The sequence below is a fragment of the Fistularia commersonii genome, chromosome 9, assembly GCF_037954325.1.
Source record: "Fistularia commersonii isolate RoL2024-O1a breed Wild chromosome 9, RoL_Fcom_v1.0, whole genome shotgun sequence".
NCBI lineage: Eukaryota > Metazoa > Chordata > Actinopteri > Syngnathiformes > Fistulariidae > Fistularia > Fistularia commersonii.
The window spans coordinates 195,603-210,000 of record NC_141292.1 but is presented as its reverse complement, the minus strand read 5'-3'; the positions used below and the strand labels follow the sequence as shown (position 1 = coordinate 210,000).

Genomic DNA, 14,398 nt, shown 5'->3' with positions numbered 1-14,398 from the left:
ATTATTTTTTCCCTTCACTTGGCCTGATTTGTGGAATGGAAAGAATCATTGTGTCCCGGTGATGTTAAATAGTAACTTTTCCAAATATCTGATTGCAGTCCCCGGCGTTACGCAAAGGCTCCGGGGCTGAGCTTGGACTGTTTGGCGATGCTCTTTGGACTCGGAGGGAACCGACTGCTCTCGGATCATTTCCCAAAGTTTGCCGAGGCTGACTGTGTCGAAATGAATCATTCTTTCTTTCCTTTTTTATCATTTCATGGCCTGAGTAGATTTATCCAACATGTAGTGCTGAGATTTTATAGCAGATTAAGATATACAACAACAAAAACGTCTACAAAATACTTTTCCTGCATATATCCTTTACTGCATGAAGCTTTTTCAACATCGAGACTGTCCGTGTCCAGAGGTGTCCCGGTGTTTTCTTCTGAGGACAAAGATATTTCTACTGCGCTGCAGTTGTTTTCAATTGCAGTTCCACTCCCGGCCGCTTGGGGGCGCTCCACTCGAGGACGCAGCCCGAAGAAGAGAAGAAGAAGAATGCGGCGACAGAGGGACCAAACAAAAGCAGCTCCAGATTTTGGGCTGCTGAACGTTCACGTCGGGTGTCATCGGCGGATTTCTTGTTTTTAGTGTAGGAATCACGTAACTGGGACCGAACGCGACCTTCTCGGGTGCTCGACTGAACGCGGAGCTCTCCGCGGGCACAGCCCTCTCTCTTCTGGGCGTCTTTTCGTGCGTGGAGTGCGGCAGCGAAGCTAGCTGCGCGGCTGTTAGCTCCTCCGCCCGGAGCCGCAGCCGGTCTCCGGCGGAGGTTTAACCCAACCTGAAGTCTCTCCTCAGACGATCCTGTCCGAAGCAGAAGGTAAAGTCCCTTTGCTCGCCTGTCATTGTTCATTGTAAACACCGCCCATCTGCTGGCCAGATGAAGCCCTGCAGATGTTGTTGGAGGAGGAGGAGGAGGAGGAGGAGGAGGAGGTTCAAGTGGAGGAACTTCATCTGGACCTAGTTTCTGTTGAGCAGACAGTTTTTGAAAGACCTGCAGCTGCAAACTGAACTGTTTGTATTTGAGGTGATAACTGCCACCCATATGCGCCGCAGTTTGACTTCACTCATTAAACACAAAAACTCCTCACCCGTAATCCCTGTCATTTCAAAGCGGAAAAGAAGAGCCTTGTTCTGTCTTTCCAGCATGTTGTAAGAGGTTTGAACATAAACACCCATTTCACCTGAGACAGGTTCAATCCCACCTGTAATATTCACTGGCAGATATTGAAGAGTCTAAAATCACAAAGTAAACATCCATAAAATCAGAGTAGGTTATGTTGCTGCAAAAGTCCAGCACCACGTTCACCTTACGACCGACAGCTTTGCTCTCGGCCAGTATCGCGGCCGACGTGTTGTCTAAAACCCCGGTTGGGTTGTGTTTGTGTTTTTTCAAGGCTGACAATGGGCAGCCTGGGCAGCAGGTTCCAGTCCTCCTCCCCGGGGCCGGAGGACGCGGTGGAGGGCACCAGCGCCGGCCACAAACACTGCGATTGCAAGAAGAGAAAACGGAACGCGCCGTGCGACTGCGAGAGTGAACACGAGGACGACGACGGCGTCCTGGACACGCCTCGGAGGCAAGTGTGGTTGTCAGACCCGGGAACGCTTACCTGTCGATAGCAACGAGTGGACGAGCAGCTACAGCTACACTACAATTTTTCCTTCTATCATACTATTGCGCACTCCTTACCTCACTTGTTACTAAGACACTTATAGTTTTATCACTTGTTTACTAAGACACTTTATAGTTTCACTGAGACACTTTATAGTTTATTTTTATTTCTAATTCTGCCTTTTTCTTTTTATTATTTATTACTGTTATTTTTTCTGTAACTCTGGCACAACAATTTCCTTCGGGATTAATAAAGTTGTTCTTATCTTATCTTATCATCTGTGCACCGGCTGTCAGCTAGTCGTCCGCCCGCAGGAATCCGTGTCCTCAGCCTGCCTGCCATCTGAACCCACCGGTCAGACCGTCTAGTCAGTGTTTCAACCGGAAAAAAGTACATTTTGCTTTCAATTTTCCGGCCTGGGAGAAGACCTGACATGTCTAGGTGTTGTAGATCTGAAGCTCAAGACAGGCAGAGCTGAGAACCTCCATTGGACATCTGTTCTTTGGTGTCCTGACTGAACAGTGGTGTTGGTCTCTGCAGACCTGCACTGCTTTAGTCTCCCGGTCCAGTTCGGGGATTATCAAACAAATGAAAGGTTTATTTTCCGCCTGCTCAGACGTGACCGTGGATTCCGCAGCTGTTACTCTGAGCCACTAGTTTAAGCTTGTGTCATGTAGTGTTTTACGACCTTCCAACAAAAACAAGAAGATAAAGACCATTTAAAGGTAAAATGTGTGACATGATCATAAGGCCCTTCCACGCAGTGCCAGGCTGCTTTCTGTCCTCCTGGAAGAGGAGACGTAGAACGTGTCAGCGTCTCACCTCCCCCTCTCTCGTCACTGTGCTTCCCAAACTGGAGCAGGAAGAAGCTGAAGAGCACGTCCAAGTACATCTACCAGACGTTGTTCCTGAACGGGGAGAACAGTGACATTCGGATCTGCGCCCTGGGACAGGAGTGGAACCTGCACAAGCTCTACCTGTGCCAGGTGAGACTCGCACCCGCAGAAGCAGCTCCAGCGCAGCCGGCCGGCACGATCCATCATGAAGGTTGTTGTCCTCCTGCTCCCCGGCAGTCGGGGTATTTCTCCAGCATGTTCAGCGGCTCCTGGAAAGAGACCAACATGATGGAGATCAACCTGGAAATCCCAGACCAGAACATCGACACCGAAGGTGAGAGGTCACCTGTCTCAGCGGGACCTCAGGCGGCTGCAGCTCAGGCGTATGCGCCATTTATTTCCTCCCTTCAAGGTCCTTTCCTGAAGTGTGTGTGTGTGTGTGTGTGTGTGTGTAGCTCTTCAGGTGGTGTTCGGGTCCTTGTACCGGGACGATGTTCTGATCAAGCCCAGCAGGGTCGTCAGTATTCTGGCAGCGGCCTGCATGTTACAGCTGGTCAGTACAGCCAGTCAGCACCAACAGAACACACACACACACACACACACACACACACACACACACACACACACACACACACACACACACACACACACACACACACACACACACACACACACACACGCGCACGCGCGCGCGCCTGAACCCCGCTGGTGTGTTTGGTAGGACGGTCTGATCCAGCAGTGTGGGGAGACCATGAAGGAGAACATCAGCGTGAAGACGGTGTGTGGATACTACGCCTGCGCCTCCATCTACGGCTTGGACTCCGTCATGAAGAAGTCAGTACTCTGCAAGTCAGGCTGTAGTTGGTATCTGCTCGTCTTCATCAGTGTGGGGTCAGAAGGTCTGCAGGACCTTTGAAAGGCATTCAAAGTTCAGTTCTTCTCAGCTTTTTGCCATTTCGCCATTATCCTCTTGATCGGAGGTCTTTTCTAGATGTTTCTGATCTTCCGGCCGTAGCTGATAGCCTTCAGTGACTCCTCACCGGTGAAGGGCGTCCGTGAAATCCTTTTCCCGTCCTGAACGAAGGCCGAGGTCCTCCGTAGACGACGGGAAACCGAGGCCGACCTTCGGTTGTGACCGGGTGTCTGTGTCTGCTCCAGGTGTCTGGAGTGGCTTCTCAACAACCTGATGACACACCAGAATGTGGACCTGATGAAAGAACTGGGGTTTGTTCACTCACACTTCACCCTCCACCTCTGACGTCCGTTGCAGAAGAGCTTTGAGGACCGAGCTGTACAAAAGGCTGGATGGTGTTCCGACCTTCAGGTTGAGATTCCTCTCAGGAGGCCTTGTCCTCCTGCTGGTTTCTCCTGAGCCTTTCAAACCAGCCTCTGCTTTGTTGTAGTTTCTCTATGAACTTTGAAGTTCACGTTATTGACGTATCAAGCCCTGCTCCGTACGGGATGTTGTCCGCGGGTGTCGGAGATGGTCGGAGCCTTCGACCAGCCGGACTTTGTATCCGGCCCGAGGGTCCGAACCGCGGTAAAGTTTTCAAACCTGGTGTGACAGGGTGGAGGTGATGGAGCAGCTCATCCAGTCCTCGGACCTCTTCGTCATGCAGGTGGAGATGGACGTCTACACGGCCCTGAAAAAGGTACAGGGAAGGGCGAGGCTCCTCGGAGCCTCCGGGCCTCCGTCCTGAACCTCCGTCCTGAACCTCCGTCCTGAACCTCCGTCCTGAACCTCCGTCCTGAACCTCTGTTTCTCCAGTGGATGTTCCTGCAGCTGAACCCGGCGTGGGACGGGCCCATCAAGCAGCTCCTGGCCGACGCCGACGCCTGGCTCTGCAAGCGCAGGACAGGTAGCCCTGGACGGAGGCCTCTCTGCTCCGATGGCAGGCGGACCTCCTGACCTCCTGTGCCGTCTCCTCGCAGACCTCGAGGAGAAGGAGCCCTTCCTGAACACGGAGGACGGATCGCCGTTCTGCTCCGTCTTCAAACACGTGCGTCTCCAGTACATCATCAACGACCTGGCGTCCGCTCGCATCCTGGAGCGGGACAACATCTTACCTCCTGGTGAGCGTCTGCACCTTCTACCGCCGGCCTCCTGCTGGTGGCGGCGGCTTCTCTGATCGGCTCTCGCCCGTCCCGTTCCAGACTGGCTGACGGCCGTTTACAAAAACCAGTGGTTCGCCATGCTGCGGACGGAGTTCGACAACGACAACGGGTGAGGCCGGAGGGCGCGCCGCCTCTGTCGCCATGGAAGCCCACCTTTGTAACGGCACGCCTGTCCCATCAGACCCCAGGAGGCCAACAAGGACGAGTTCGAGCTGAGCAGCATGAGGTGCGGCAGGAAGCTGACCAAGGACGGAGACGTGAGTCTGACCTTTGACCTTTCACCGCCGGCGTCCCGTCTCCCCCCGACCTTCTTGCCGTCTCTCCTCAGTACTGCTGGCGCTGGACCGGCTTTAACTTCGGCTTCGACCTGCTGGTCACCTACACCAACCGCTTCATCGTCTTCAAGAGGAACACGCTGAGCCAGCCGTGCGGTGGCGCCGTGAGCCTGCAGCCCCGCCGGCACCTGGCCTACAGGTGAGCGTCGCCATGGAAACAGGCTGAATCACTGCTCTGTGAAGTTGCAGAAGTCATGCCGGGCGGCGTGGAGCTGGAACGCATCCGTTCCGTCGACCTCGGGGACGCCGGAGCTCATCCCGGCGGTGGGCGGGCGAGAGGCGGGTCTACCGGGACCGGCCAGCCAATCACAGACCGGTGGCCAGCCAATCACAGCGCCGCACATTCTCACAGAAAAACACTCGCTCTCTCATTCACATCTGGGCAATTTATGAGGGAACATCATCCTGATTGTGAGATGTTCCTACGGGGTTCAGTAGACCGCGAGATGAGCCGCTGTTGGCGGGAACGTCGGCTCATCTGGTGTCACCTGCAGGGATGGATCTCCAAAAAGCGTCTTTCTGCTGCCTCTGGGCACCAAGGCGGTGACTGGGCCTAAACCCAGCGCTCGGCGTGGTGTGTGGCGGTGGTTCTTCTGACACGGTGCTCCTCACCCAGCGGACCTCTGGTGCACAGGCCGCTCCAACCACCCGTATTTGTCTTTGTCCGTCCAGGTTACGCCTGTCCTCGTTCGACGGCCGCGGCAAGCTGGTCTGCAGTCGCTCCACCGGCTACCAGCTCCTCACCCTGGAGAAGGACCAGGTGTCACACACACACACACACACACACTCAGGGCACCGGCTTCTCTGCTTATTCAGAAGGTAACGTGCTGAACGTGCCCTGGTAACGACGCCCGCCTCGCTCCCCGCAGGAGTACGTGGTGATGAACCTGGACAGTCGTCTGCTGGCGTTCCCGCTCTACGTGTGCTGTAACTTCCTGTACACGTCGCCGCAGTCGGACCTGCGCTCAGACTCTGAGCAGGACAGCCGCGGCGGCGGCGTGTCGTGATGGATCCACGCCATCCAGAAGCCGCAACCATTCCTTCCTCCATCCGACCTCCATCTCGCACAGCGGGACGTCCGGCCGTGTTTACATGGACCGCAATAATCTGACGGCCGAATGCTAATTTCTGCTCCTGCGTTGTCCGGCGGCGGCCTCAGGCCCGCCTCCTCAGAAGACCGACGCTGCCACCGAAGCAGAATCCTTCACCTCACAGCTCTACATCATCTGGAAACATCTGACCGCCTGATACCACGCAGGAGAGGCTGCGACACCTCCGCGGGCCGCCGGCGCCACCTGGTGTCCGGCTGTGCGGCAGCAGCCGGGCCTGCAGGGGGACGCCATCCTGGCCTGCTGCTTCTTCAGCATTCTTCAGCCTCGGCGATGGTCTCCAGCGGTCAGCCTGCACTTCACCCTCAAGTGCACGTTTGTTCTTTTTTTTTTAAATCAAGTGTTTCTGAAGCCGCTCAAAGGATCTCCGTCTCTTTCCTGGTTCCACCTTCACCCTCGGGCACGGCGCTCCTCCTGACACGTCCTGAGCCCTCCACGCCATCCGTCCAACAGCTGCAACCCTGTTCAGACAGAACGCTGCGGCGCCTTCCTCCTCCAGCCGCCAGGGATCAAACGAAAGTCTGTACGTGAGACTCGAGTCGTGCACGTCGGAGCGAACGGACACCAGACCTTCATTGTGACCTCAGAGCGGCGCTTCACTGTTCTCGAACTTGTGAGTGGCGGGTTATTCCAGACCACGTGGATGTTGTCGGCCCTCCCGTTCCAAAGCCGGTTCCCGGCGTGTCACCGGCGCCTGCGGGAGTCCTTCCTTCCTCCGAACCGTCTGCTCGGTCCGTCCCTCCGTGCCGATCCGGTTCTTCCTCATTCTCTGCACACGGGTGTAAGAGCTGCCCGACCGGCTCCCCCCTCCTCCCTACCGATGCAGTCCACTGCCAGTTAGCGGCCCGAGCCGGGGCTGCGGTGCTATCAGGACCGGGTTTGTGCTACACTAGTTAGCTGGTTCATTCCCCCTCCACCTCCACGCAGACACGGGTTCACCCAGATCTTTCAGAAGGTGCTTTGTGAATCTGCTCATCGGCTGAGGACTCAAACATCTCATCAGGTCATTAGATCTGATCTTTTCCAGAAGCTCCAGCCAGCGGTGCAGCCCTCCAGGGGGGCTGGTCCAGGAGCGCCGGTCTGCTCCCCCGCAGAAGGTTCTCCAGGACCTCTGAGGGCCAGGCTGCAGCCGCTCCTCATGAAGTGTGTATGATGGAAAGTATTCATTGACTGTCATTAAAGGTGTAAGAGCAGCGCTAGTGTCGTCATGGTAACAAGAAGCAGCTCAGACCAACTGACTGACAGCAATGTTTAATTGTGAACACACACACACACACACACACACACACTGGACAACACAGGCTGAAGGAAAGGACAAACTGGTGACTGAGGTCCAGGATGAACCCCAGGCCTGTCAGACGGACTCCTGGCTCCAGCAGGAGCTCCTGCAGGGCTGTGTGTTGCTGGACCAGATGAACGGGACGGCCGTCAGACACCAGAGAAGATGTTCATCTGCAGTTTAACTCATGCCTGCCTGAGAGAAGTCCTACATGCAGACCTTCCAGCTTTTTAGATTCTGATCCAGCCTCCATCGGAAGGTCAAGCAGTCTCAGGCGACCTCGTAATTTCTAACTTTTCTTCTGCAAACAGAGTTTAGGCAACTGAAAGCAGTTTCCTCCATGTTGGTAGTTCTTCTGGCTGTGAACGTTGACAAACTGCGGTTCTCCGTCTCCTTTCTTCACCAATGCCCAGCCCTGCAGGCCAGACGGATTCCTCAGCAACAAGACCCTCGTCTCACATTAAACGGGACGCTGATGGTCCACGGCCTCCTCGGGCTCAGATGGTCCAACAGCCTCGGAGCCGGATCTTCCTCGGACCGACCTCCCGTCTCTAACTGCAGATCTAAACTTCATCCCATCCCAGTCACGTTGTCCAGACAGACGTCCTCCATGGGTCCATCCAGAGGCCTCACTGCTGTATGGAGTCCAGGTTCTCCTTGAGTCTGCGGGTCATGCTGGGGATCAGGTTGAGGTGGTCCTCCACGCAGCTGCCCACGCAGCGCTCCATCAGGGAGCGCACCGCCACCTCCTTGGCGCCCGAATCCAGGAGATCCTTGGCCTTGTCGTTGCAGTGCATGGTGCATCTGCTCAGGCGGTCCTGGTGGAGCAGGGACGACAACACTTAAACCAGAACATCTGGGTTTCGGCCGTCCAGGATAAGTTTTAATCTCAGAAAACATCTACAGAGTAACTTCTGCTCATTTAAGATCAGATGGACCTTATTGATCCCACCGGACAGCGGCTCTACAAACAGTGTCAACAGCAGTCGTGGGGACAAAAAGGAGGACTTTTGCCCAGAAGGTGTTACGGAACCTTACAGAAGGTTCACATCTGCAGGCATTTCATCTCCACAGCCAGAGCTTCTCACCTGAAACTTCTCCAGCTCGGAGGTGACCAGGCCCTGGGCCTTGGCCATGGGCGTGTGGCACCGGTCTATGCAGAGGTGGACCTGGGTCATGGAGTCCGAGGGTCGCTCGCAGCAGTCTGCGCTGCACCTGAACATCAGGGCCTGCAGGAGGACAGAGCAGCCACCTGAGAAGGTGTGTGTGTGTGTGTGTGTGTGTGTGTGTGTGTGTGTGTGTGTGTGTGTGTGTGTGTGTGTGTGTGATGGTGGAGGTCTCTTGCCTGCATTTTCCGGATGTGGTCTCTCTCAAGGCTCTGAACCATCTCTTCCACCGCGGCCTGGACCCGCGCCTGATGAGCCTCTGCCATGGCCGCCCTCCTTCTTCTTCTTCTCCTTCTCGAGTACCTCGGGACGTCCGGGACGTAAAGATGCGGCTCAGCCTCTACGATCGCTTCTGAACGGCACAATGGCTTAAGGTCACCTCCATTCAAGCATGGTCCAGGATCAGCGAAGGATCGCGTCACTTCCGTTTTACTTCCGGGTCCAGGTTCCCGGGGCGGAAGTCAAGCACCGCTTCCGGTGTCGCCTTCAGAATAGAGTCCCGGCGCGGCCGCGCCGCCCGGAGCGCCTTGTTAGGGAAATATTGGAAGAAGTTAGCGATCTCTTTACGGGAAGTAACGCAGTAGTAACAAATTAAAAGAGGAGAAACCCAGTCTCCGCTGAGCAAACACTCTCTGTTTCCAGTTATTAGCGTTATAATCGCCTTCTCACGGTCATGGTTTACCGGGCGGATCCGTCCCGCGGCACCGGAGGACCAAGCCATCTTTCTCCATTTCCCCGTCCCTCCTCGGCAGGTCTTCTCTGGAAGCTCCTCGTCTGGCTTTTATTGTGAAGCGGCTCCTTTCCCTCCCCGGAAGGTCGCCGGTCCACCCGGACGTCTCTGAGCGGGCGAGTCGCGGTGAGTCCACTTCCGGGTGTCCACGGCTGCGTGTCCGCGGAACCGCACCTCCGTGGGGACCTTCTCTCCGTGGAGACTCTTCCTGAGTGGAGCCTCCGCCTCCGAGGAGATCTTCACCTCCGTCTCCCGTCGACGTTGTTTGTCTGCGTTTGTTTTGGCCGAAGTGAAGTTGCCGACATATTTCGAAGGTTTTATTGTGAAAGGCCAGAGTGACGCAACTTCCGGCGCCCCGACCGCCCGGTCTCTGAGTTCCTCGGAGTTCGTCGGACTTTCTCGGAGTTTCTCGGAGGTCTTGCAGGTCCCGGTGGGTCCTCCTCCGGGATGTCGGTCCCGCTGAGGACGCTGCTGCTCCTGGGGCTCCTCCACGCCGGCCGGGGGGAGCTGCAGGCCCGGCCCCAGAAGATAGGTAAGCTGAGGAGACTCACACCTGGTCCCGGAGCCGGCCTTAGATCCGGTCCGGGGCCGATCTGATCCCCGAGGGGCAGGAGGAGGTCAAAGTCCAAAGGTTCCTGTTCACCTGTAAGTCAGGTGCTTGTCAGAAGGTCTTCTTGGTCTTCCCGGAGGACAGCCGGGCCTCCAAAGCAGGCCGAGGAACCGCTCCGGCCCGTTCCCGCCTCCCGCTGAACCCCGGAGATTTTTCTCCAAAGCCCTCAGAGATGTGGTGGTGATGTGTTCCTGCACACACACCTTCTTATCAGAGCCGCCGTGTCAATGAGTTACCGGCAGAAGGTCCCGGCCCTCGACGACCTCTGAGGACCAGGAAGATCACGGCTCCGCCGATAAGGGATGTCCTCTGATGGAGATCAGCAGAGTCACCTGAATGCTTCCCATTGAGTGTGTGTGTATGTGTGTGTGTGTTCCAGCTGTGGTGGGGGGAGGCATCGGGGGCACGGCCGTGGCCTACTACCTGAGGCAGGAGTTTGGAGCCGGCGTGAAGATCGACGTGTACGAGGCCGGGGCGGTGGGCGGCCGCCTGGCCACCGTGAAGATCGGAGACTACGAGTACGAGACGGGCGGCTCGGTGATCCACCCTCTCAACCTGCACATGAAGCACTTTGTGGACAAGCTGGGTAGGACCTCCACGCTCCGTCATCCTTCTCCTTCTCCTTCGCCGGTCGCAGAATCAGAAGAAAGGCCCGTTTCTTCTGATGTGTCCGTGCGCTTCTGCAGGCATCTCCCCGCGCAAAGCCGTCCCGACCAAGATGGCCATATTTGACGGGAAGGAGCTGACTTTCGAGGAGAGCGACTGGTTCATCGTCAACTTCCTGCGCATGCTGTGGAGATACGGCTTGAACTTCCTGCGCATGCAGATGTGGGTGGAGTTCATCCTGGACAAGTTCATGAGGTGAGCGCGTCCGACCTCCCGGGTGAGTCCGTGACTCGGAACCTCCTGAACGCCGCCGCGAAACCTCCCCGCAGGATCTACCAGTATCAGCAGTACGGCTACTCCTTCTCCACCGTGGAGAAGCTCCTCCACGCCATGGGGGGCGAGAAGTTTCTCCTGCTGATGAACCAGACGCTGGAGGAGGCCATGATGGACGAGGGCTTCTCCCAGGTCTTCCTCAACGACATCGTGGTCCCCATCGCCCGCGTCAACTACGGCCAGAGCGTCCGCATGAACGGCTTCGTGGGTAAGTTTCCGTCCGGCCGCCGGAGGTTCCGCCTCCTGGGAGGAGCCGCTGACGTCCCTCCGGTCCCGAAGGCGCCGTGTCCCTGGCGGGGTCCGACCCGGGCCTGTGGGCCGTCGACGGCGGCAACAAGAGGGTGTGTTCCGGTCTGCTGTACTCCAGCAAAAGCGAGCTCATCCCCGCCCGCGTCACCTCGGTCGCCGCCAAGCTCCGCCCCTCCAAGACAGGTACGTCCCGCTCCGGGCCCCGCCCCTTCCGCAGGCCCCGCCCCCTCCGCAGGCCCCGCCCGCTCAGCCGTCTCCTCGTCCCGTCCGCAGGCGGCGCCGGCAGCTTCTACGAGGTGAGCTACGTGGGCGAGTCGGGCGCCGGTCACGCCCTGTACGAGATCGTGGTCATAGCGACGCCGCTCCACCAGGGCACGGCGGACATCGCCTTCCCGGGGTTCGTCCCGCCCGTCCCGGCGCCGTTCCCGGGACGCTTCCACCAGACGGTGTCCACGCTGGTCCACGGGCGGCTCAACGTGTCCTACCTGGGCGTGACCGGGGCGCCGGACGACTTCTCCGTGTCCGACGTTCTCACCACCGACTCGGAGGGCCTGGTCCTGCTGAGCCTGAGCGCCGTGGACCCCGTCCACGTGCCCCTGCACTACCGCCGCCCGCCCGCCGGCGCCACCGGGGTCTGGAAGGTCTTCTCCCCGGCGCCGCTGACCGACGAGCAGCTGCGCCGCATCTTCCTCTCCTGGGACTCGGTGTCGGAGGCGCGCTGGCTGGCCTACCCCTCCTACCGGCCCCCCCGACGCCCCACGCCCCCCTTCATCCTGCACGAGCGCCTCTACTACCTCAACGCCATCGAGTGGGCGGCCAGCGCCATGGAGATGAGCGCCATCGCCGCCAGGAACGTGGCGCTGCTGGCGCACCACCGCTGGCACCGGCAGGACGCCAAGGTGGACCAGGAGGACCTGCACACACGCCTCAGGGGGGAGCTCTGAGGTGTGTGTGTGTGTGTGGGGGGGGGGGGGGGGGGATGCACCGATGCACCCCCCATCTAGCCCCGCCTCCGTCTGCATCTAAAGCTTCCTGCGGAGGAAAGATTCCCTTCTCTAGATTCTCAGTGGCGCCTCCTGATGCCACTTCCTGTTCCCCCCCGATTGGACGTTCGAAGCGGCCGCTCTTCCTTCCTCGTGCCTTCCCAGATGTTTCTTCTGGAGCCCCTCCTGGTGCTGACGCCTCCTCCAGCCAGCGTCCGTCAGAATGACAGGAGGCCTCGACTCCCCTCCTGTTAGTTGGCGTTCAGCCCCTCCAAGCCTCCACACCTCCTCACCTCCACGCCTCCTCGCCTCCTCACCTCCTCACCTCCTCGCTCGCAGCAGAACCCCCCTGACCTCACGTCAGGGAATCCGTCTTTTCAGGTCCTTGAAGAGCGTCCCGGAAAACATCCCTGTTTTTCCCCAGATTATGCAAATGGTGTCTTCAGGTGTTTTTGTAAAACAAAGTTTGATAGAAGAAATATTTTTAGCCAAAAGTGAAAAACACTTTTTTAAACACTGAATTATTTTGTCTTAAAAGTCAAATAAAGATGGTCATATTTCTTAGCAATAATACCAATGGGAGTTGCAGACCAGGGAAAGCTTGGCGTCTGCAGAGGGAAACCTCACGTCTCACCTGGGAAGCCCTCAGATGTCCTGAGGAAACCTTCTGCTCTTCGCTCATGAGACGTTCGTGGTCCTCTGGGGTTCAGGGTTTTTACAGCGGAAGAGTATTTTCTTTCTTTAGAAATAAAAACAACATTGTCTCTCGCTCTTTGACAGATTATTTTCTAGTCAGGGTGATTATTGATAACCAGGAGACCATGGCAGGGTTGGGGGAGGAGAAGCGCTGCCTGCACGCCCGACCTGCTCTCCGTGGACCTGAACGCACCTCCGCTCCCAGCAGGTGGAGCAACTCACCGTGAACCTGTGGATTTATTACCTGTGGATTTATCACCAGGCGTCGGGGGAGGAGATGGAAGAGCAGGTGGACGACGCAAACCTCCACCTCCTGGGCCAGACTTAAGAACCTCCACCTCCTGGACCAGACGAGGGAACCTCCACCTCCTGGACCAGACTTAAGAACCTCCATCTGCTTTTTATGTGTCATGAGATGAAGGTGTGTGTTTTTCGAAGGTTCTCCACATTGTCAAAAAGCCACATGTTCCACCTCCAAGGAGAGGCTCTCTCAGGCTTCTGGTGTGTGTGTGCGTGTGTGTGTGTGTGTGCATGTGTGTGTGTGTGTGTGCGCGTGTGTGTGTGTGTAATGGACGAAGGTGGGGGAGTTGACAGCACTTAAAATGAGAATAATGTTGGGTTTGATTTGTCCTTTAAGGAGGGTGTGTTGTGTTGTTGTTGAGATGTTGTTGTGATGTTGTGTGTCTGAGGGTTTTGCACCGACTGGTGCCTTAATAAAGCCTCCTCTGCCTCCTGATCTTCTCATCTTCTTTCTCCCGAAGGTCCATCACAACGGTGCCCTTGAGAAGTCAGTCAGGTTTTGTTTCCCATCATCCATTTATTCAGCAAAGATTTAGAAAAGCTGCTGCTTATATATTTATATATATTAAAAACATATAAATACAAATGTATGAATATGTAATATATGAATAAATATATAATAACCTTTATTCTAATAGCTCTAGAATAAAATAATCTATTCATTTAGTCAATTTATGGTCACTTTGGATGAATTTTCAATTAGAATTCTTGAATTTAGACGTGATATTATCAACATGTTTGAACACTGAAAAAATAAGTTTAATTTCTTCAAACGAAAAACTTAATACAATTCAAAAAATAGGAATAAATTAGCTCCTCAATGACAAAGGTTTTTCATTAGTTTCTTTATAAAATAAATATTTGACAGGTTTGCACTTGTAGGGCGTTATGTCAAATATTTTATATATTTATCTGGATTTTAATTGGAAAAATTTAGGTCATTTAATATGAATTGCAATAAAACACCTCAATCAGAAAGAAATCCAAATAATGAGAATTAAAAAAGTACATAGATAAATTAAAACATATAGTCTTATCAAAAATTAACAAAATACAGCAAGAAAGTTTGCAAGAAATGACCAAGTATTCATTATTTAAGGACTGTCAAATTTAATATTTTCAGGGCCAGAAAGCAGAAATGAGTCAGACCTTTGAACTGTTGGAAAACATAAATATGTAAACACACACACATATGTATATGTATACATATATATGTATATAATGTACATATATAATGTGTGTGTGTGTGTATATATATAATGCACATATATAATGTGTGTGTGTATATATATATATATATGAAGCTGTGTCCTCCGTCCGGGGTTTCAGTGTGTGTTCATCCAGTGACCTCCAGGAAACATCATTCAAACAAGTTGAGGGCCTGTCATTGTTCTCA

General features: G+C 55.1%; 3 protein-coding genes across 3 annotated transcripts; 2 read left to right on the top strand and 1 right to left on the bottom strand.

Annotated features, from left to right (window-relative positions):
• The first annotated feature begins 230 nt into the window (after nt 1-230).
• Nucleotides 231-7,242, top strand: gmcl1 (germ cell-less, spermatogenesis associated). Its single transcript, XM_086151674.1, has 15 exons — nt 231-862; nt 1,440-1,619; nt 2,518-2,641; nt 2,729-2,825; nt 2,947-3,044; nt 3,213-3,325; nt 3,650-3,715; nt 4,059-4,143; nt 4,260-4,350; nt 4,424-4,564; nt 4,646-4,715; nt 4,788-4,863; nt 4,935-5,080; nt 5,614-5,701; nt 5,811-7,242. The coding sequence occupies exons 2-15, from the start codon at nt 1,447-1,449 to the stop codon at nt 5,946-5,948; spliced, it is 1,506 nt and encodes a 501-aa protein (XP_086007800.1). The 5' UTR covers nt 231-862; nt 1,440-1,446; the 3' UTR covers nt 5,949-7,242.
• Nucleotides 7,243-7,312: 70 nt separating this feature from the next.
• timcc (TIM double twin CX3C motif chaperone) lies at nt 7,313-9,116 on the bottom strand. The gene is made up of 3 exons (XM_086151678.1): nt 8,675-9,116; nt 8,418-8,558; nt 7,313-8,147 (listed from the first exon to the last, which is right to left on the bottom strand). The coding sequence occupies exons 1-3, from the start codon at nt 8,759-8,761 to the stop codon at nt 7,959-7,961; spliced, it is 417 nt and encodes a 138-aa protein (XP_086007804.1). The 5' UTR covers nt 8,762-9,116; the 3' UTR covers nt 7,313-7,958.
• A 127-nt stretch (nt 9,117-9,243) lies between these two features.
• pcyox1 (prenylcysteine oxidase 1) lies at nt 9,244-13,438 on the top strand. The gene is made up of 6 exons (XM_086151675.1): nt 9,244-9,757; nt 10,215-10,421; nt 10,522-10,696; nt 10,771-10,982; nt 11,054-11,206; nt 11,297-13,438. The coding sequence occupies exons 1-6, from the start codon at nt 9,673-9,675 to the stop codon at nt 11,965-11,967; spliced, it is 1,503 nt and encodes a 500-aa protein (XP_086007801.1). The 5' UTR covers nt 9,244-9,672; the 3' UTR covers nt 11,968-13,438.
• Nucleotides 13,439-14,398: the final 960 nt, after the last annotated feature.

Bases quoted from the DNA above. Each gene is read 5' to 3' on its own strand.
- timcc (XM_086151678.1), bottom strand. From the start codon at position 8,761: ATGGCAGAGGCTCATCAGGCGCGGGTCCAGGCCGCGGTGGAAGAGATG. The intron at 8,559-8,674 runs GCAAGAGACCTC...GTCCTCCTGCAG, and splicing joins ACCACATCCGGAAAATGCAG to GCCCTGATGTTCAGGTGCAG. The intron at 8,148-8,417 runs GTGAGAAGCTCT...CTGCTCCACCAG, and splicing joins CCGAGCTGGAGAAGTTTCAG to GACCGCCTGAGCAGATGCAC.
- pcyox1 (XM_086151675.1), top strand. From the start codon at position 9,673: ATGTCGGTCCCGCTGAGGACGCTGCTGCTCCTGGGGCTCCTCCACGCC. The intron at 10,697-10,770 runs GTGAGCGCGTCC...ACCTCCCCGCAG, and splicing joins ATCCTGGACAAGTTCATGAG to GATCTACCAGTATCAGCAGT. The intron at 10,983-11,053 runs GTAAGTTTCCGT...CCGGTCCCGAAG, and splicing joins CCGCATGAACGGCTTCGTGG to GCGCCGTGTCCCTGGCGGGG.
- gmcl1 (XM_086151674.1), top strand. From the start codon at position 1,447: ATGGGCAGCCTGGGCAGCAGGTTCCAGTCCTCCTCCCCGGGGCCGGAG. The intron at 1,620-2,517 runs GCAAGTGTGGTT...AAACTGGAGCAG, and splicing joins GTCCTGGACACGCCTCGGAG to GAAGAAGCTGAAGAGCACGT. The intron at 4,716-4,787 runs GTGAGGCCGGAG...CTGTCCCATCAG, and splicing joins GAGTTCGACAACGACAACGG to ACCCCAGGAGGCCAACAAGG.